We start from the raw sequence: 20,036 nt of genomic DNA, 5'->3' as shown, positions 1-20,036 counted from the left end.
AAAATACCCCTTCCGACCCTTGTTACCCGTCTGAAACCGTTCGTTCAGACAATTAAACTCGGTTACTCATTTATGAGGGCCTTCAAGAAACCGGGAGCCACTATGGACAGAAAAAAAGCCTGCTACTATAAAAACACCTGCTTCTTATCTTATAGTGAAGGATACACAAATTGACAAAAATAATTACAGCAGTGTTTCAATACTTTTTTTCAGAATAGTTTTAAAACTTGCTTACGCCCGTTTTAGGTTTAGAAACTCGCTTCAGGCCCCTTTCCCGCGAAATTTTTTTGCAGTGTGGGTCCATGCCTCATCGACCTCATCGGATGAACGCGCTAGTGCTTTAACTTGTGTGGCGTCATTGAATTTATTGTTTACATCACGAGAACAGAAAATTTCAATTGATTTGCAAATCGTTGTGCCGTCATCTTAGCATAAGAATCGAAGTTAATTAAAATCGCGCCGAGTCATAACAAACCCCCACATTGAAACAATCTGGGGCCGATCCCTCGTGGGACTTTGGACCCAAATAATGTCACATGACCGATGTCAACAAAACACAGAGAAGGCGCCCTGAAGTGAGCGAAAAGGGTTTGTCCGTCGAGTGTCGGCCGTGATACTCCAGGTTGTGGTAATATCGGTGAAATTTTTTAAGAAAAGAGGACGGTGGAAGAGAAAATTGGTCTTTAGGCCCAAGTAAAGTAAGTTGAATTGTCTAGTTATCTGACTCTGTAGCAAGAAACGCGCGTTTATCACAACAGACCGCCAAACAAAATCACCTGTCTTTCCGCGTTCTACAGTTTATTCATTAACACTTATTTTTCGCCCTTCAAAAGGCAAAAAAAGTAAAGAGATACTTTCAACGTTATTTTTTGTCTCTAAATCTCCTTCCGTAATCGTCTATGTGGTTTTTCTTGTAGGCTTGAGGATCGAAAAAGTTAGTTTAGGTTCAAAATTGAAAATGGCGGCAACATGTCTTGTTTTGATCATTGTCCAAACATATGAAATCATGTGCTATAAAGTGCGGTGTAAGTTATAGGACTCATCCAAGAGTAACACTATATTATTTATCAAATATCAGGTACCTACGTTTGTCATTTGGTTATTTATTTTCGGGCAAAAGATGAAAGCTGGAATAAAAGAAATATTACGTAAAACATCTGACGCTTACGAATTTCCGATACAGATCGAGGAATTTAGTAGTGAATCGACGCAGAGCTCAATAGTTTATCGATACAGCGACTTCGGGTCTCAATGCTGAACTTTTTCGGTATTTAACGTCGCTAAATGATAGAGTTAGTTGGGTTTTTAAACCAGAGAAAGTCTATTGGAATTGTTTGGGGTGTTTCTGGGGGCGTAGCACATCCATGTACGTAAGTGGCTCGGGAAGTTTTCTCTAAAGTTTTCCAAGACAACGAGATAAATGTTACGTCATCTAAGGTCGTTCAAGGTTGGGTTATTTTTTTTATCCTGTCAAATTCAGTTGTGAATACAGTACATCATGAGAAATGTTTTTATACAATTTATGATTGTATCTTTGAAGGAAGAAAGCATGGTAACCTTGAGTGAGCTTGAATGACTTGCAAATTCTAGTTAATATTACAGGATCCACTCTTATGTAAATGAATCTGTATTGTAATTACAGTATTGTTGCCTACTCCAACTTCCAATAAAACCCCACCATAGAGTGAATTTATGGGCCAAACTTACATGGTTCAACAGTCACTTGACCAAAGGAATTGTTTTGGATAGTTCTGTTCAATAAAGCGTGGGTTGAGCATGCAGTTTATCATGCTGAATTGATTTTGTTCATTAAACACATCAAAAATATCAATGTTTTAGAGGGAAACACTTAGAGACTGATTCTGTTCTGTTTAATTAGTTGTGATTTGCAACTTATTGAACTAAAACAGACAAACCCGGACAAATACCCTCCTGTATTACTCCTTCTGGTAAGGTATCTATATTTTTAACTGCAACAAAGTGGAGATGATTATATTTTTTATTGCCAATAATATTGCCTGAATAATATTTCTATTTTGTTTTCTTAGCAATGACAGAAGTGGATTATCCAGTAATGCCTGAACCAGAATGGGCCAAGCCAAGAGACAAGAAAATGCAATCAACAGTATGAGCAGTTTCATTTTCATTAGAATTTGTACCTTTCATGTTTGTTGATGAAAAAACTTTGGCTTGCTCTTTTGAGGATGTTACCTTTTTTTTCTGAACTTAAGCCAAAGAGTGGAATGGTGTCAGAGTAAAGTATTTCTCTCAAGTTGTTTTCTCAATTAATGTGACAAAATCTTAATTGCACTTTTACTACCAACAGGGCTGTTAGAAAATTTGAAAATGGTGGCTTTCCTGTTAAATAGGCAGCTGATTTTGCCTTGAGTTTTCCAGCTGCTGACTATTTTTAGTGACCCTAATATCCCTCATAGTTACCCAAAAAACATAAACCAATCTCACATGCCTTGGTGCTGTCTTTCAAAAATGAAAAATTCCCTACTTGAACAGACTGGAAACCATGGGAAACAATGGACTTCATACATGTACAAGGGCAAATGCTGGTTTGACCCTTAAACCCTCAATATCCAAATACAAATTCTCAAAACTGATCCCCGTACATTTCCTAAACAGGTTTAGAGACATTGGTAGAAGATCAAAGCACTTTTGTTTTGGTGATTTTTTAGTCAATTCTCATAATTTTCTCTTTTGATGCATTGATATAGTTAGGAGAAAATATATGTTTGTCACTCTGGAGATTTAAAGTGTTAAGGAAACACTAATCTGGATGGGGGCCTGAATCTACATAATTTACAGTGTAACCTCAGTTGATAAACTTATAGAATTTCATCTGATGGAGAATCAGGTGAATGATAAGCTCATTCACAGGAAGTTGTTACAGTGTCAGAATTTTAACACCTCAATAATTACACATTCATCTTTTATAAATCTTTTGCTCTAAGAGTTTTTTATTCCTTTTAAAGTGTAGATGTGAGATATGTGAAGTACTGTACTAAGGTAATGATATTCGTAAAACCTCAAACTTGGCCCTTTTTTTTGTCATTTTTAGGATGGTAAGCAGAACATAATTGCAGCTTTGAAAAAAACTGCATTTGTTGTTGGCACAGCACTTATTTGTTTTGCTGCAGCAAGGAACACAATTACATGGTTAGAGACAATAAATTAATATGTTTTCTAGTTTGAAGTCATTTAAGACAAAGCCAGAGTGATATTCGCAGAAGCCTCTTTTGTTTGCAACACAGCAATCATTACATTAGTTTATTGGAAAGTGATTTTTTATTTTTTTATTTTTGTTTTGTTTGCAATAAAATCAAATAAAATCAAATAAAATCTAATTATTTAAACTCTCATGGCGAGGAAGCTCAAGAGAAGCCACCGGGCTAATAAGGAATGGGCTCCCTCAGTTAGATAATTAGAACAAAATATTATCATAATTACACATGGGAAAATCAATGGCAGAGCTACAGTAAATCTTAAAATAAATATATTAGATAGTCGTACTAATCATAGTTCTAGGCTAAAAAAAGCGAAATGACAAAAAGAAAAAAAAATGAAAATAAAAGAGCAAAGGTAAAAAAAAAAAAACATATAATTATAATATATGTTTAAATTACTATTTATGATAAGAGGAATGCTTTCAGCTTACAACTAAAGGAAGCAGTACTTGTTGCATTTCGAATTTCAAAACTAAGAGAGTTAAAAAATTTAGGACCTTGGAAACTGATGAAGAACTTTCTTATATTAGTCCTGCATTGTGGTAAATAAAAATGCTCCTAACTTCTAGTGCCATAAGAATGCACCTGGCGTGTCACCAAAAACATGTTATTGAAGCTATAAGGAAGTAAGCCAGATCTGTATTGATACATAAATTTTCCCATTTGAAGTTTGTAGATACTCTAAAGATTAATGTCAGTGATGTCAGTGTTATCTTTATTTTAAAAGGAGGTAATTTTCTTGGATTCTTTCCCAGGCAAGTAGAGAGGTTCTGGGGTGCATCTGGTGACTTCTGGCAAGGTTGCTGGAAGAAAGTGCATGCATTATTCGGTGGAGATGAATTTTTACTTTCAGTTGTAGGTAGGTTCTATTACGTGCAGTAATCATCACTCTAGCTAAAGATATCCTTGTTATGAAGGTGACATAAAAATCTTCAGTATTAGACAAACTGTTTCAGGCCAGGAGGGCCCTTACCAAAGCAAAAGTATGGTAATGATATGGGAAAGTTTGGGCCATATCTGACCCATATGTGGGAATGGTATGGGAAGGTTGGATGATGATGTGGAACTGCTATGGGCATATATTTTGACACATTTTAAGCTACGGGAAGTATATGGGAAGAAAACCAGATGCTTCCCATTGTATGGACGAGCTATGGGAATACATTCCCCATACATATCCCATAGCAATGAGACATTTCCTCAATCTTCCTTATCTATGGTTATTGTATGGAATATCCACACCGTATTATTCCATAGATTACCCATACCAGCTGACAAAGATGTCAAATATGTCCCATAGATTTCCCATCATCGTAATTCTATGGGAACTGTATGGGATAAAAACTCTTTGTAATTTAACTCTTAGTGTTCTTGTTGCCCATAGATTTCCCATGTAATAGTTCTATGGGGCGTCTATGGGCATAAAAATATTCCTATGATGCTCATTATGACAATGAGTAAAACAAGATGTCTGCATACTATCAAGACATTATAGGATAAGTTTCTTACCATAAAAGATTTTCCTTACAAGAATTGCTTTGATAGGTAGATAGATAGTTTATTTATATAGCTTTCCAACCCAAGAGTTGAATTACTGGTACGTCATATTTACATAGGTAAAAAATCCCTAAAGCGATAAATTCTTAAAATACTTAATTCTTAAAATGCAATAACATTTTCACTCAATGTATTTAAATTCTGTTAGAATATTACTGTATGTTCCAAACTGGAATCTGTAATCTTTTGAGCTGTAAGTGCGCTAGAAATAAGAAAACTATTTTGAAATCTCTATGTCTTAAAAAAATAGATTAAACTGGCGTGACTTTCTGAGGTTGTAACCCCAATGCCTTCGACCAGACAAGGTGACAAGACTTGCCTTAACAAGCACTTCTTCATATGAAAAACATTGAAACATTGCCCTCTTTCGCACTGCCTCTAACTCATGAGAAGGATACACAGGTAGACTGCTTGATAGCATCAAGCATTTTGAAATAATTATCTAGTCTTGCAGTTTACACTTGGGAAACGTAAAATGACACTGTCTTGATATATCTTGAGTAAAAATAATATAATGCAATAAACTTCAGGACCTTAGGATTGCCATATTAAAACTATTTGTTAAATAATGTTCAGTCCTTTTCAAAATGGTTGGGGAAATGGGCAGCATATCCCACCTCATTATCAGAAAACTTCATATATAGACATACATCAATGATGTCTTTAAAAGGGACAATGTCAAATATGTTCCTTCTTGCTTGCTGAAGAGGAACAATGTGTTCGACCAGGCTCCCCAGAACTGCATGACGTTCACAGATCACCTCATCAGCCTCGGACATGGGAGCAATGATGGCCCCACAGGTCATCCTGGGATCTTCTTTGAGCACAAAGAAAACTTCAATTTGCCCATAGCTTGTTCCTTCCCCTTTTGAATAGGCAACAGTGAAGCTGTTTCTCCTTGACACTCTCTTATACATTTGCGAATGCAAAACTGCATCACCAATTTGCAGTCGCTTAAAAAAGGAGACACATTCAATTGACTCCACCCCAAGAAACAGCAGAAGGTCGTCTTCAAATGGTGCACCAGGTGTGCCTTTCTTTAATGCACCAATTGCATAGAACTGATTTTTCAGATGGGTTCGGTTGGTCCTGAAAGACAGGAAAATAGCAATATTATAAACTTATGACCCTCACAAGTCGTAACAAAAATACATTTTTCCACTTAGCAATCTTGAAAAACAATGTACGTGTATAGGAAATAAACGAAGTAAATAAGTTATACGTGCACTGACCTGTCTGTATGACCACATAGCCGGAATACCATATCTTTCACATGTCCTGGAGGAATGTCTTTGATCATCTCTGGGAGGCACTGTTGACTTGTCACAGCAGTCATTATCTTCAAGTTAACAACAAACACAAAGAAGAGATTAGATTTGCTTGGAAGTGAAGGGCCATTTAGAGCAAGACAAAAGACATTCGTGTGTGTCCAACATCATCGTCCAATTCCAATAAAATTTCTAATCCTTTGCATGGTCTAATACATCAGACAGTCTTCACTGCATACCACAAAGCAGTTGCTCAAGACAATAAAACTTGAAATTATACTTTCAATAATTATTCTGTGCCCAGGAGGTTTCTCAAAACATTGATTTTTGGTTTATCATAACAGGTTTCAACATACACGTAGACTTACCTGGCTTGCAATATTCTGTGTTCCATGGAAATAATTTCCAATGTCTCCATTCCAATCCTCAAAAACGAACAGGGAACTACTCCAAAGGGGACCATGATCTAATACTGATTTCTTCAAGTGAAGCAGCATGTGGTGATTCATCAGCACATATCTTGGTTCTGCAATCAGTGTTTTTTTTTCTACAGTGAGTTATGACACTGTTAATGCTAAACCTTGGTTAATGGCAGAGTTTAGTGGCCATTACAATAATTATTTCATCAGGCACTTTTCTCCTAATACAATAACTTCCTTACTCTCATCAGTGACAAGACAAGTTTCGTTCTCTTTTGGTGTGGTCTCCATATTGGGAGACAAGAAAGACTAATATCGCTTGGTCTTAGGTAAATATCATGGATTTTTTTTTCTAAATTTGAAAAAAAAAATTCAAACGAAATTAAAGATTTCATGAGCTCTTTACCATTGTAAAACACATTTTTACTTTGGAAAATAAAGCAAGCAAGTACATGTATGCTATCAACTATTAAAAGGCAACTCAAAACCCCTCCCTGATATATCACATTACTTACCATAATACACATCAAACATCTCAACAAAGTGCATCAGGAACTTTCCAGCCATTTCTAGTTGTCCAGGGGAAATTGATCTTCCTGACAATAGGATGATGCCGCCAACCAGCAAGGCATAGTGCTGGTAATAATCCTCATTTAGGATACCTTTCAAACAGGGAAGGGAGTAATAAAACAGCCAGTTGCGGTACTCTGTTGCTGCAATTGAACAAACATTGATGATTAAGACAAATAGTGGGTAAAACATTGACTCAATACCTAAAGATTTAATAGCGCTTCTTGCAAATGGCTCAAACTGGTGGTAAAAAATGTCTAAAAATTTAAAAATATCCTTAGCAAAGAGTAGACTGAATCTGTTATATTGATATATTGTTGTTGGGATAGTTTACCTTTCCAAAATTTCAGATGATGTTGTATACTTCTTGGGATTCTGGTAATCACACTAGGGGGCTTGATCTCCAGTAGGTGTTTGTCAACCCTCTCTACTTTGTTCCCACAGTACCACCTCTGCCCACTGTGCTTTGAAGTGAACCACAGACCAACAAGCTGCTTTACAACTCCAAGATACACACAATGCATTGCATCTATAGCAATGCCACTGACAATGTCAAAGCTTGGTAACTTCAATAAGGGGCTTGGTGCCTTGATACCACAAACCTGTAAAAGAAATGTGAAGTTCAGGAGTTTCCCCAATAAGGCATTTAAAAACAAAATGCTAACTTGAAAAACAGGAGATTCGATAGTCTATCAGAAAAATAATGGGGAGCAAAATGTAATAGTCTTTACAACTGGATGTTTGAAACATCAACCTTGAGTCCTTGACCCCGTATCTCTTGCTCAGACATGTGTAGCCCAGAATTCTTATGAGACTTTATTTAATATCATCACAAAATAACGTAGTGACAAAACATCAGTATCTAGCTGTACAGTCTGTACTGTAGACATTGAACATTTTACATGCTATGTCTGGAATAAGTGTTTCCTTGACAGAATGTTGGGACCAATGACTTCAGAACCTGTGGCAATGCTTCATATTGGCTGCTTATTAAAAAATCAGTGATGACTGGCCAACTTAATTTACAGTCTATCACAAAAAAAAGGAACTCACTGTTGTATTCCTCTCAAGGGCATCATGTGAGTAGGCCTTTACTTCTTCTGCAACTCGCAGTTTCACATGTCCTGATGCAGTGTTGCGAAATGGAAATGTCATCACATGACCCCTTGTGCCAGTCTTGACGGTCTCACCATGCTCATCACAATAGCTACAGCTGTCATGGCCAACATATATGACCTGCTCAAGGACACCACCACGGGCAGGAAGATCAAAATGACCAGAAAGAGCCATGACCTTTGATTTCTTCTTCACTCCATCTGGAAGCGTGACTTCAATTCCTGTTATTTCAAAACAGAGGATCAAAATAATTTAAAATTTTTTGTCAAGTTCATTATTTCCATTGAACAGGCTTCGAAAAGTTAATGATGCATCTAGACGGGCTTTGGAATTCCGACATGGTTTTAGGATGGGCTTTAAACTAGAAACAAAAAGCATTATATTATTTCCCGACCCGGTCATCCCCATAAATAATGAACTGTTCCTTACCGTGCATTTCTGTTTCTCGCAAAGTGTCAACAAATGGCTTTAAAAAAGTTGAAAAGAAAGGTTTTTCTTCCCCGAACCACAGGCCACCAAATACTCTGTACTTGTTATTTCTCCTGTAAACATGAGAATAAGAGATAAGGTTACCAGGTCTATCATATAAGATCTTGTAAAAAATCAACTGTCTCCCAGCAGCCAAGGGTCTTATTATTCAAAATGGTGGTGAAAGAAAATCTGATTATATCAAGGAAACATGATGGCATATGACCCCTTAACAAACTCTTCCCAGCAATTCATTAATACAATGTACTCTTATATTGGCTAAAACACATGTTTTGTAAAGAATTATTTCTTTAATTGTTTACCTTAACGATGGAGGAAGCTCATTGACAAGAAGAAACAGAGGCCAAACTCCAAACTGTGAAGAACGAAATATAGCCACACCATCTGTGTTAAGCTTCACAGAGAGGTTATATGGTTCTGACAGGAATCCGCCTGGACCACATTTGCCTTGATATAGGGTGCCATCATATACATCTTCAATGTTATTGTCAGCCCTTTTCACTCGCTCAAATCGGTACTTCAGGCCGTCAACAAATTCTCTGTCTGAAAAAAGGGACCTTTGTCAAGATGAATGTGTGAAATCACTGTCATGTGCAAGAGATTAAACTGAACTGATTCAGATCACAATTTCACTGTCTATGATTCATGGAAAATATTAAGATAAATTCCCATATTGCAAAATCACAGCCAAGTGATTCAGGCACTTATAAACCTTTTACCAGCTTGTTGATGTACACAGTTAAGTGAAATTATTTTGATTCTTGTGCACTCGCCCTCCAAACAAAATACATGCATATTACATCTCTATTCTTGACAAGTAAATCATTCCAACAAAAAATCATTGCAACGTTGTTCGTGAACACTGGTATTAATATAAGCTATCTTTATATTTGGGGAAATTTCAGATTCGGGCTCAATTTAGTCAACAAACAAGACTTGAAGTCAATCATTTTCAATTGGTGGTTTGCACATCGGCCATGTTAGGGGTCAGAACAATAATTTTTTTCCTTTGGGAATAAAACTCTATTTTTATGCAAACAATTTCTATTGTTTTTGACCCCCAACATGGCCGACATGCAAACCACCAATAGCTTCAAACTTAACTTGTTCGAACTGTAAGTTCCACACAATAAAGAACCACAATAATACACTTACCAGTGAAAAACTTTTGCAGCTGATTTGCAATAGGCACTTCAATGAAGAATCCACCAGTTTTTTGAATACTTTTACCACAAATGTTGCAGTTTCCATTGACATCTTTACCATAATAAGCCTTGCAGAAACCACAGAAGTAATGCTTGACAATGTCTCCCCTAGCTCGGCTTACAAATTCAAAAAGCTTCTTTGTTGTTGTCTTACAATTGTTAGGCCGCGGACAGTGGGCCTCCATCACTGCAAGTAAATCGCTGAATGCTTCACGTGTAAGCTTGTGTTTAAACACAAACGATAACAACAACACAACACTCGTGCTGCTTTTGATTGGAGCACCCGAATAAAGAATGTCATCCGCTTCTGTTTCACGTTGTTCTGGAATGGATTCATTGTCTGATTCAATGTTCTCAGAGTCACTGAGAAAGTCCGAGCAAACATCATCATCTTTGACAAATCGTTCATATGCGTTAACCGGAAAAAAAAGTTCATCTTCGCTCAATAAGTCATCTTTGTCTTCCAATTCAGAGTCGCTTGAATCATCCATGTCTTGTATTTGCTCGTAGCTGCAGACCTCGCCAGGCGACGTGTATGTTTTCTCGACTTGAAGTAGTTCAACAGTGTCGACAGCAGTACAACGGAGCTCACGTGGCTGTTCGCAAAACACTTCTTGAACATCGGATTCACATTTGTTGAAGCCATTGCGAGTAACCGCTGGCGATTGTTTCGCTTTTTGGAAGTTTCCTTTTCGTCTCCTTGCAGCTGGAAATTTATATGGATTGGAATGTCGCATGTATTCTCGGTAACGGCCTCTCCGTGTTCGTGTTATTGTAAGCTCCGTCTCGTCCGCCATGTTTTTTCTTAAACGTTTTGCGCGTGGAGTGCGCGTGCGTAGTCGATTCGGCACCAGGCCTTACCCGCTACAGATCACGTGGTGTTTTGTCAACCAATAGCGTGAACGCTTCAAATGAGCGCGTCCTTTTAATGTTTCTCACCAGGTTTCTCACTTTCTTCGCAAATTCCAGCGTGTTTCAGGAAGCTTTTAGTACTTTTGAGAATCCATTCCAGAGTGAGTTTTCAGTTTAGCTTTGTGTTTTCTATTACACTGAAATACAACCAGCGATGGCTGCACGAAACTCACGGAAAAAAAGTGTCCCAGCGCGTCTTAGAGAAGGTAAGTGACTCGTCAGTGTAGCATGACATGTTTGCACGTGTTTGGAGTTAACTAACATGTACGCTTATATTTAAACACACATTTAAAAGATTTAAAATGGAACGAAAAATATTTTGTTATACAGAGATTTGGTACCTTGTTAAATATGAAGACGATGAAAATTTAAGAGTGCTTGCTGAAGATGAAATTCGCCATATCTTCCCTGATGAAGAAGAAGGCAATGAAATGCAAATTGGAGATGTCGTTAGTGCTCTATGGATCCCCAATGGCCAATACTACGATGCCAAGATACTTATGAAAGGAGGTGAGTAAATTGTGTTTGCTGTTAATGTAAACCATCTCATAACAGGACATAGATTAAATTTAGAGTTTGGTTATTTAAATTTGTAGTTATGTCGCAAGTGTGAACCAGGCTCAACTGACCATGACAAACCCACAATAGAAAAAACTTTTGTGAGTGCAGGGAAACCAATTAAAAAAATTACAACAAAGGTTGCTACAAGACAGGTTGATATGGCATGATAAATATTCCTATCTGTTATCAAATGTCAAGATCAGGTTGAGTGGCAGAATTGTGTTTAATTTGTTATCATCAAAATACATCTTTACAGGGGATAAAAATGAGCTTATGAGAGAGAGGTTGAGGCAAGAAAAAGCAAAAAAAAATGGAGGCAAGGAAAGAGAAGCACAGCAGAAAAGAAAAAGTCAGGCGGAGAGTACAGGTGGCCAGAAAAAGAAGAAAACAACACAGAAACAAACAGAGAGTACTAAAGAGAAAGAGCAGAAGGCAAAAGACAGGGAAGAGAAACAAAAGAAAAAAGATCAAGATCAAGAAAGACAAAAATTCTTGTTGGAAGCGAGAAAAGCCCAGGCAGCATCCCGATGGGGTGCAAATGATGAGGTTACCAAAAGAAACCCTGCCAATGCAGCCTTCACACCTCAACCAATTCGCCAAACAGGTTCCCACTCTCCTACACCATTGACTCCAGCTAACACAACTTTATCATCGGACAGAACCGCAAACACTTCTGAATCAACACCACAAGAATCTCCACCAGTCAACCTTACCTTGCTAGCAAAATGTAACATGCCTACAAAAACAACAGCCAGTTCAAAGTCAAAAGGTACCTGTGAGCCAAGGAGGGGCCTTCATTTTCAAAGCGCCATTGCAGACAGTAGCGATGAAGAAATGGATGAGGAGGTGGAAATCATCCCTGAGGAGAATGACATTGATGTTTCCAGTAGTAATTGCTGCAAAGAACAGAGGCTGGAAACAAAGGCCTTAAGAAAGCGGTTAGAGAAAGTCCACAAGAGACTCAGTATAGCATGTAAGTTTCTATTATGATGTATTACTTTCCATACACAGTATCACAACTTGAAAAAATTGGCAAACATTTTCAAGTTGTAATCCATTTCCACCCTTGCAGTCTGCAGCAACAGTAAACAGTCTCAGTGCAGTAATATAGTCTTTGGTAGCAAAACAACACTATTATTTTTGGGGCTTCCAATGATGTGAAGACATTTCAGCTTTTTGAACTGCTACTAAAATAGTATGACACTGCCCCTTTAATGGAAACCAATACAAAATAGTATGACACAATTTTCAAACGAGTACTCCTGATGTGTAGCATATTCAGGTATACTCTTAAACTGTAATCTGCTGTAAAATAGCATGACCAGTTTCAACAAAACTAATTTATTTTTATTTTCTTTAATGTCACTGACAGTAAAAGCAAAGACAACTGCAGAAGTGGTGAACAGCCGACCTGGAGCTGGTATTCTTGACAATGCATTGGCTGCAGAATACAAGGTACAAAACACTTACAAATATAAAAATTATCTTAATTGTTTAACACTGAAAAACAAATCAGCTTTCCGCCCTGTGTACTGTAACATTGGTTTAAAAAGTGAGCAAACTTGAACTTAACTACTGACATTGCTGTCAATTCAAAGACTTAAATTCAAAGATTAATAAGAATGCACACAGTATCAAGCTTGGTCAAATGTCTTGTTCTTTTAAGTGTTCTTGTTTAAAAGTGTGTAGCCCAACATATCACCAGTGTTCGTAGCATTGTATGGGCCAGAGGAAAGTGTACAGTGCCTGAATTAAGCAGCACAGGACTGCAAACACTATGCAATAAGTTGGTGTTCCTTTTAAGTTGTAGTATGAGGTTCTATTGCTTTTTAAGTTTTTTCCTTCAAAAAAGATTTTTTGAGTAGTTTTGGCATTATTTGAACAACTTCCATGGCATGTTTTAGCTGGCCAGTCAATGACCATACCACCTCTTACAATTCCTGAATTTTGATTGTCCTTTCAGACCAAGATAAGCAGAAATAACAGAGAAGATACGTATTATCTAACAAAGCTGTCAATTGAAAAATTAATAAAAACATTGTCAAGTGGCATATATACATGTAATGTCTAACTTCTGTCTTTAATATTTCCAGATGGTAGAAGTAATGGAGGGGTCAGGAGTCTTTTGGTACCCTCACCAGCGAGCATACTGCTCAGCATTCAAGTCGTGGCCAGCATATATCAATGCTGCCATTGATATATTCTTCAACAAAGAAACACTTGCTGTTTCAAATGCAAGAGGAAATGAAAGAAAAACCAAGAATGGTGACATCAACAAGTCATTGACTCCAATGATCATTGATGCCCTCATTGGTAAGTTAATATGCTCTGTTTCAGTTTTATTCAGAAAACCATTAGGTTCCCAAAATAACATTCCCCAAAACCAGTGATTTAATTTGGCTGTTGTTAAGCTTGGGTTAGGTTTCTTAATCCTAAAGTAACATACAACTACACGGGTCATTAGTATCAGAACTCTAAGGTATACTTTATATTAAAAATAAAACAAATTTAATGACATCTATTAAGTTCATTATCAGAACTTAAAATGGTGTATGTCTTATTTTATTGAACACTTTACCAATATATAAAAACTGGCTCACAACATTAACATGACTTTAAACTAATAAATTTTCATTTTTTTTTTCAGGAAAAGTTTGTTCAAAGTTTGCCAAGGACTCTCCTGTTCCGAGTCAAATTATTCAGAAAATAAATATGAAATGCGTGGAGGCGAGGCGGCCACAAAGAATAAGAGTTCCACTTACAACAAAAGAAAAAAACAGTTCTGATGTGCCAGTTTGAAAGTTTATTAACTTACAGGATATGTCAAGCTTGTACAGTTTGTAGATTTTTCTAAGGATTTTATCATCATGTTTCATTATAATTCTTGAGTTTCAAGAGATGTCAACAATTAAAAGTTTTGACTATATTGACTATATTGTTGAGATGTCAATGATTGATAGTTAATTTTCCTGCATTATGAAAGTAATATTGGTATGGGGCTAGGCTGTCGATGAACTATGGGTTCACCTGTACATGTTTCACTAAAGTAGAGCTAGTTGTATCCCATAGGTTTCCCATAGTGGTGGAGTCAATCTTGGATCAGCGGTATTGGTATGGGGCGCTAAAATCAAAAGTACCCATAGCATTCCCATAACAGATGTCAGTTTTCCCGAATGCTATGGGAATGATATGGTACAATTACCAATCCCAAGGAACAGGATTGGTATGGGACTGTCCGATACCAATCCTGGATATATGCTATGGGGAATGTATGGAACTTTACGAAAAACATAGCAATCCCATAGAGACAGGTCAGTCGTCATATGGGATTGGTATGGGACTATCCCATATCATTTCCATACCAGATCCTATGGGGAATATATGGAACTTTACGAAATACGTAGCAATCCCATAGGGAAAGACAATAAAATGGGGCTAAATTAAAACAGACACTATTTATGGGTTTGGTATGGGAGGCAATAACCCATATCAAAGCCATATAATGCCCACATATGGGACAGAGGTTATCCCATACCATTTTGATATTTGGACCATATATGTCCCATATCACTAGCTATGGTAAGGGGGGTAGTTAGAATGGTTCCTCAAAAAACGTTGGTCTTGGAAAGTTTTGAACCATTCTCGAAATTTTGGAATCGTTTTTGATGGGCCTCGAAGTCTCAAATTTTCATCAGTCTTATTCACAAATTTTGAAACCGTGGCCTCGCAAAGTCATAAATTTACCATTTCTATACCTTTACCAGTGATTAAGCTCTAGACAAAATTTTGACTCGTTTATAATAAATTGTTACCAAAAAATATTATCAAAAAAAATATATATTAAAGCATCCCTCTTGATTTACATGTATGATATACCTGCAGGCACCAACAACATGCTTCTGTAACACATTTTGCTTTGTTTGTTTTTTTTTAGGAACAAATGTGGTGACGTTTTTGTTTTTTTGGCTGTTTGGTGGTTTTTATCTCTTCATGGACCTCACTGGTAGACCAAAGTGGGCTTTGCAGTACAAAATTCAAGATGGAACAAATCAGCCCGTAAGTTACAAAATTCAAACCTCAAAACATGGGCCGTTTTTATGCTAGAGACGTTAAAGTCGTCTAGACGCGTTTAACGTCTGAGACATTAAAGTCGTCTAGTGTAAAAACGTGACGCACAAAAGTAGACGACCTTATTTAAAAAAGTAGATTTTTCTAAAAAGAAAGGACTAGGCTCTACTCTCGGAAGACACTGGACATGAGTTAAAGCAGCGCCAAAAATGAACTTCAAGCCTGCGAAATGCGAACAAATTGTTCAAACTCTAAAAACTCTTAGAACTGGTTGTTGTCTTCGCTTGTAAACGAGCATCTAGCTCTTTCTTAATGGCTTCAAAAATATGAACATTAGCTGACCTTTTGAGTGCAAGAGTCTTCAAAGTTAATGCAAATTCAGTTCGGTCGTCTGCGAGAACAGATGCAAACTCCTTAAGTTCATCCTCACTCCACTTTCTACCATGAGACTCCTTCATGCTCTTCTTGGCCGCCATGTTGTTTTGCACTCGTCCCAGTCGTCTCTGGACGAGTTGAGCATAAATGCGTCCTAGTTTACGACGTCCCGTCTTTATACCAGAGGACTTTAACGTCTGAGACAATAAAGTCGTCTGTTAAGTGCGTCATTCGGATGCACTTAACAGAAGACGTTAAAGTCGTCTGCCTTATTTACCGTTTTTATACTAGACGTTAAAGTTGTCTTAAGACGACTTTAACGTCTCAGATGACTTTAACGTCTCTAGCATAAAAACGGCCATAATTTTGGTCATGAAGTTTTGAAAACTTCACATGAGCCCTGGAAAAGTTCTACTATCACCAAGGTTTTAGCCAGAAGGGTGTCCAGCCATCCTATGGACCCCCAGAAATACAAGGAAATTCACTTATACACGTACCATGATGAATAATATCTTTCATGATAACAATATTTAAGAATTATTCAAAAGCAAAAAAACAGTTTTAACTTGGCAACCTGCAAATAGGACAGTTCACCCGGACCGATTATATGCTTGAGTTTTAGAAAACAGTCTCCTTTTTTCTTTAGCTCAACCTTAAGAAGCTTTGGCGTGCAGTGAAGCTGGTGTTGTTTAACCAGATAGTGGTTGGCAGTCTTGTGTCTATAGTACTCCATCCTTTTCTACTCAAAAGAGGTTGCTCTTTCTCTACTGAGCTACCAGGTTTCCACTGGGTGTTGTTTGAAATTGGGATTTTCACATTGGTGGAAGAAGTTGGTTTCTACTACTCCCACAGGTGAAGATTTTAATGTACTAACATGTTTATTAGCACTGCAAAATATGTATTTTAGAGCTAGAAAAAAAATTGTTGTGAATTCCAGCTTGTCCTTTGGGCTTGTAGCTCTCACATTTTGCTTGCCCAGGGCAACTACTTGTTTGTATTAATTAATGATTCAGTTAGAGGATGACTTTTCCTTTTGTCAAATGAACTTTAAACCCAGTGAGAAAATCCAGTCGTCCCAGACAAGACTGTCTTTTCTGAGCCCTGGTATTTTACTACCCTTTCTTGAGGTAAAATTGTCGGGTACTTGTCAAGATAGTATCACACATTTCCCAAATCCAGATATTTCTAATAAGGGTAGTGATTTTGTTACAAATAGTTACAGTAGTGTATGGTGAGTCCTGGGACTCATCTTGTTCAAAATCATGAGTCCCAGTTTAGAACCACTGAGTCCCAGTACAAAACAAAATGAGTCCTTGGGTCTTTTGTAACCACACAGTTAATTTGAAGTCAGACTCCAAAACTCTGCACTACAGTTTACTGAAATAAATTAAACTTCTTTTATTATATAAACACCAATGAGATACCAGGTGAGCTTTCGTGCGAAAATTTGATATCTTCACATGTGAAAATAATGTGTTGTCTTCACATGTGAAAATATCACCGTTGCTATGAATACATAATAAATAGCGCCTTTCACACCAAAGAACTATTAAAGTGAAATGGTTTGGTAGTTCATTGGTGTTTATATAATAAATAGAACATTACATGGCCGATTTGAGATACAAAATTTCTCTTCTCCTGTTGAAAAAAAATTTCAAGACTCGAAGAGAAATTTCGTATCTCCACGCGGTCATGTAATATCCTCTATCTATTGTAAAGCACAAAAAAGAGTAAAAGAAATAAGCATCGTTTATAAACAGCCACAGAAATTTACACAAACAGGGTTTTCTACAAAAACATCTTCTGATTGACTGATCATTCTTTGCGTCCACGTGATGCATACCACAAAATATTGTGCGTCTTGGGGATTCTTGTGCATCAGGGATGCAGGACGCAGAGGTAACAAAATCACTGTGAGGGGCAAACTCATTGCACGGCCTTTTCAAGACTAATCTGAGTCTGATGAGTTTATATCTGGGATATCACTAAGGTTCTGGGGCTAAGAATTACTCCTGGCAGGCTACGATGAGCATGACGGCTCACTATTTTCACAGGAAACAGAAGGGAAATAAAACTTAGCAACCTTTTTAGCCCTTGCAATTCCCCACCTTCTTATTGCATCTGATATACCCTGAGCAGACATCCCTGTATTCCCATTGCCTGCAAAATAGACGGTTAAAACACCACGTTGAATGCTGTATAAAAGAATGTCATCTAATGTAAGTTTCGTAAAAAAACATATTTTTTTATTCATCTAGAGTGTCTCTTGAAAGCCCTGTTACAGTCTTTATTGATTCAACCTTATAACCCATAATTTTGTTGTTAAAAGACAAGTTTCAAAACTTTGTTTTAATGAGTTTTTTGTTATTGTTCTCCTAGGCTTTTTCATCATCCACGCATTTACCGGTTTATTCACAAGATTCATCATGAATGGACAGCTCCAATTGGTATTGTTGCAATCTACGCACATCCTCTTGAGCACGCTGTATCAAATCTTGGCCCAATCATCCTCGGTCCGCTGATCATGGGTTCACACATTGCTACGGCCTGGATGTGGTTTTGTTTGGCACTTATGACAACAATCAACACCCACAGTGGCTACCATTTGCCTCTTATGCCGTCACCTGAAGCTCATGATTTCCACCATCTCAAGTATGTTGCCACTTATTTAACTAATTAAGGATATTTGTATTCTCGACTCCAAAGCTTAGATCATGTTGACATGCCACGCCACATCACCTATTGACTTTATCAGTTCCTTACATGTAACTAGAAGTGTACCATTAGCAAGGTGAAGAGCGTAGGAAACTTAAAACCATACAACTACCAGATTTCCTCGAATAATAGCCGTCATTTGATTAATCGCCTCCCTCGAATAATCGCCCCCCCCCCCCCCCTCGCCTTCTCCCCACCCCTCTCGCCATTTTCTATTTCTTTTATCCCCTCCCTGTCAAGTTGATGTCCAATAGAATCCAGCAAAACTGGTCAGTGACGATTCAAGCTCTCAAAATTAATCAAGGAACCAAATTTGGAACTCTTAAAAAGCCCATGTTCAGTTGATTTGACGTGATAATTCTTTGATTTAACAAGATAGTAAAGGAAAATATTTACGGCACGACTTCTATTGGGCAATATTCAAAATAATCGCCTTCTCGCCCCCGGCTGTTATTCGAGGAAATACGGTATCTGTTCACGTCCTTAATTTCCATACATATTTGTTAAAAATGTGCTCAAATCAGCTTCACGGCTTAAAAATACTGGAAAACAAGGAGTGGCCAGAATACAGAATTGTTGCGGTTAAGTGCGCAGAAGTCCAAGCTTTCAACGACGAATTGAATCTTCGTAGAGTGTTTTTTAAAACTGAATTCTTCTTGTTTTTGCAGATTTACTCAGAACTATGGTGTCCTTGGCGTGTTGGATCGTCTCCATGGTACAGATGTCATGTTCAGAGATTCCCGAGCTTATGACAGGCATATCATGTTATTGGGATTCATTCCTCTCAAACAAACCTTTCCTGACAACCCTAAGAAGGGCTCACCTAATAAGACCAAGTGAAACCTGTTTTTTTGTAATTATTTGTTCCCTGCAATTTGTTTGTCAATATTGTTACTTTAAGTTCAAATAGAACTTAGTTTATAAAGGTTTGAAAGAAAATAGTTTATGCTGTCATCAGTTGTGGTTTTCCTCTTTATTTATTTAATACTTATGGCCACTCTGGATGTCTTGTAAATTAATTTCGGTTTATATACAGAGGATTGTAAATGTTACGGAGATAAATTTTAAGACTGAGGGACAAGGTATTTTCTGAGTTTTTTCATCTTAAGTTATTCTTAAACACGTATGGAGTTTCTTGTATAAGTTAAGATGTTTGAACTCTCCTCATGGAGAGAAAATAATGTACATCACGAATGGGGTGTTCCAGTAAAATAAAAGTGTTTGAAAGAATAGTATTCGTCTCGTTTTTTTTTAATGAAGGTAAATCGATGAGAGTTCACAACCATTTTAGACAAAACGGAAAATGGAATTATATAGTGCGAATAATGTCAGAGTTGTACGTTATCCTTACCAGAACTTAAAGAAGGTTGAGTGACGTCACTTTCTCGACCCAGGATACTGCAGATGGAGAAGTCCGTGGGTGACTTGTTGCGAATACATGACCTTCTGGCATGCGCAGAACGCACAGGAGAATCCACTAGTGAAATAACGGATTTCATCTGATGACACTCCATTTCAACAGATTTGATTAGCTGGATATGGATT

General features: G+C 37.3%; 3 protein-coding genes across 4 annotated transcripts; 2 read left to right on the top strand and 1 right to left on the bottom strand.

Annotated features, from left to right (window-relative positions):
- Nucleotides 1-514: 514 nt before the first annotated feature.
- LOC140949287 (fatty acid hydroxylase domain-containing protein 2-like) lies at nt 515-19,723 on the top strand. Of its 2 annotated transcripts, none has more exons than XM_073398521.1 (8): nt 515-698; nt 2,049-2,125; nt 3,071-3,168; nt 3,992-4,095; nt 15,268-15,389; nt 16,423-16,628; nt 18,156-18,428; nt 19,160-19,723. In XM_073398521.1, exons 2-8 carry the CDS (start codon nt 2,051-2,053, stop codon nt 19,329-19,331), a joined length of 1,050 nt encoding a protein of 349 aa, XP_073254622.1. In that variant the 5' UTR covers nt 515-698; nt 2,049-2,050; the 3' UTR covers nt 19,332-19,723. The 2 variants fall into 2 exon arrangements, with proteins under 2 accessions (XP_073254622.1, XP_073254623.1); XM_073398522.1 differs by lacking the exon at nt 515-698 and adding an exon at nt 1,759-1,949.
- On the bottom strand, nt 4,770-9,010 carry LOC140949285 (uncharacterized). The gene is made up of 7 exons (XM_073398518.1): nt 8,596-9,010; nt 8,104-8,387; nt 7,385-7,652; nt 6,996-7,193; nt 6,430-6,587; nt 6,026-6,132; nt 4,770-5,882 (listed from the first exon to the last, which is right to left on the bottom strand). Exons 1-7 carry the CDS (start codon nt 8,600-8,602, stop codon nt 5,366-5,368), a joined length of 1,539 nt encoding a protein of 512 aa, XP_073254619.1. The 5' UTR covers nt 8,603-9,010; the 3' UTR covers nt 4,770-5,365.
- LOC140949286 (uncharacterized) lies at nt 10,634-14,320 on the top strand. The gene is made up of 6 exons (XM_073398520.1): nt 10,634-10,978; nt 11,103-11,282; nt 11,590-12,306; nt 12,706-12,788; nt 13,427-13,646; nt 13,981-14,320. The coding sequence occupies exons 1-6, from the start codon at nt 10,927-10,929 to the stop codon at nt 14,130-14,132; spliced, it is 1,404 nt and encodes a 467-aa protein (XP_073254621.1). The 5' UTR covers nt 10,634-10,926; the 3' UTR covers nt 14,133-14,320.
- Nucleotides 19,724-20,036: the final 313 nt, after the last annotated feature.

This window comes from Porites lutea, chromosome 9, assembly GCF_958299795.1.
Source record: "Porites lutea chromosome 9, jaPorLute2.1, whole genome shotgun sequence".
Classification (NCBI taxonomy): Eukaryota; Metazoa; Cnidaria; class Anthozoa; order Scleractinia; family Poritidae; genus Porites; species Porites lutea.
The sequence above is the reverse complement of the archived record's forward strand: the minus strand, read 5'-3'. Positions and strand labels throughout refer to the sequence as shown.

Coding starts and splice junctions, on each gene's coding strand:
- LOC140949286 (XM_073398520.1), top strand. CDS start 10,927: ATGGCTGCACGAAACTCACGGAAAAAAAGTGTCCCAGCGCGTCTTAGA. Junction 10,979..11,102: donor CCCAGCGCGTCTTAGAGAAG/GTAAGTGACTCG, acceptor TTTGTTATACAG/AGATTTGGTACCTTGTTAAA. Junction 13,647..13,980: donor GATCATTGATGCCCTCATTG/GTAAGTTAATAT, acceptor TTTTTTTTTCAG/GAAAAGTTTGTTCAAAGTTT.
- LOC140949285 (XM_073398518.1), bottom strand. Junction 6,588..6,995: donor GATGTTTGATGTGTATTATG/GTAAGTAATGTG, acceptor CACTGATTGCAG/AACCAAGATATGTGCTGATG. Junction 5,883..6,025: donor CTATGTGGTCATACAGACAG/GTCAGTGCACGT, acceptor CCTGTCTTTCAG/GACCAACCGAACCCATCTGA.
- LOC140949287 (XM_073398521.1), top strand. CDS start 2,051: ATGACAGAAGTGGATTATCCAGTAATGCCTGAACCAGAATGGGCCAAG. Junction 4,096..15,267: donor ATTTTTACTTTCAGTTGTAG/GTAGGTTCTATT, acceptor GTTTTTTTTTAG/GAACAAATGTGGTGACGTTT. Junction 15,390..16,422: donor AAGATGGAACAAATCAGCCC/GTAAGTTACAAA, acceptor TTTTTTCTTTAG/CTCAACCTTAAGAAGCTTTG.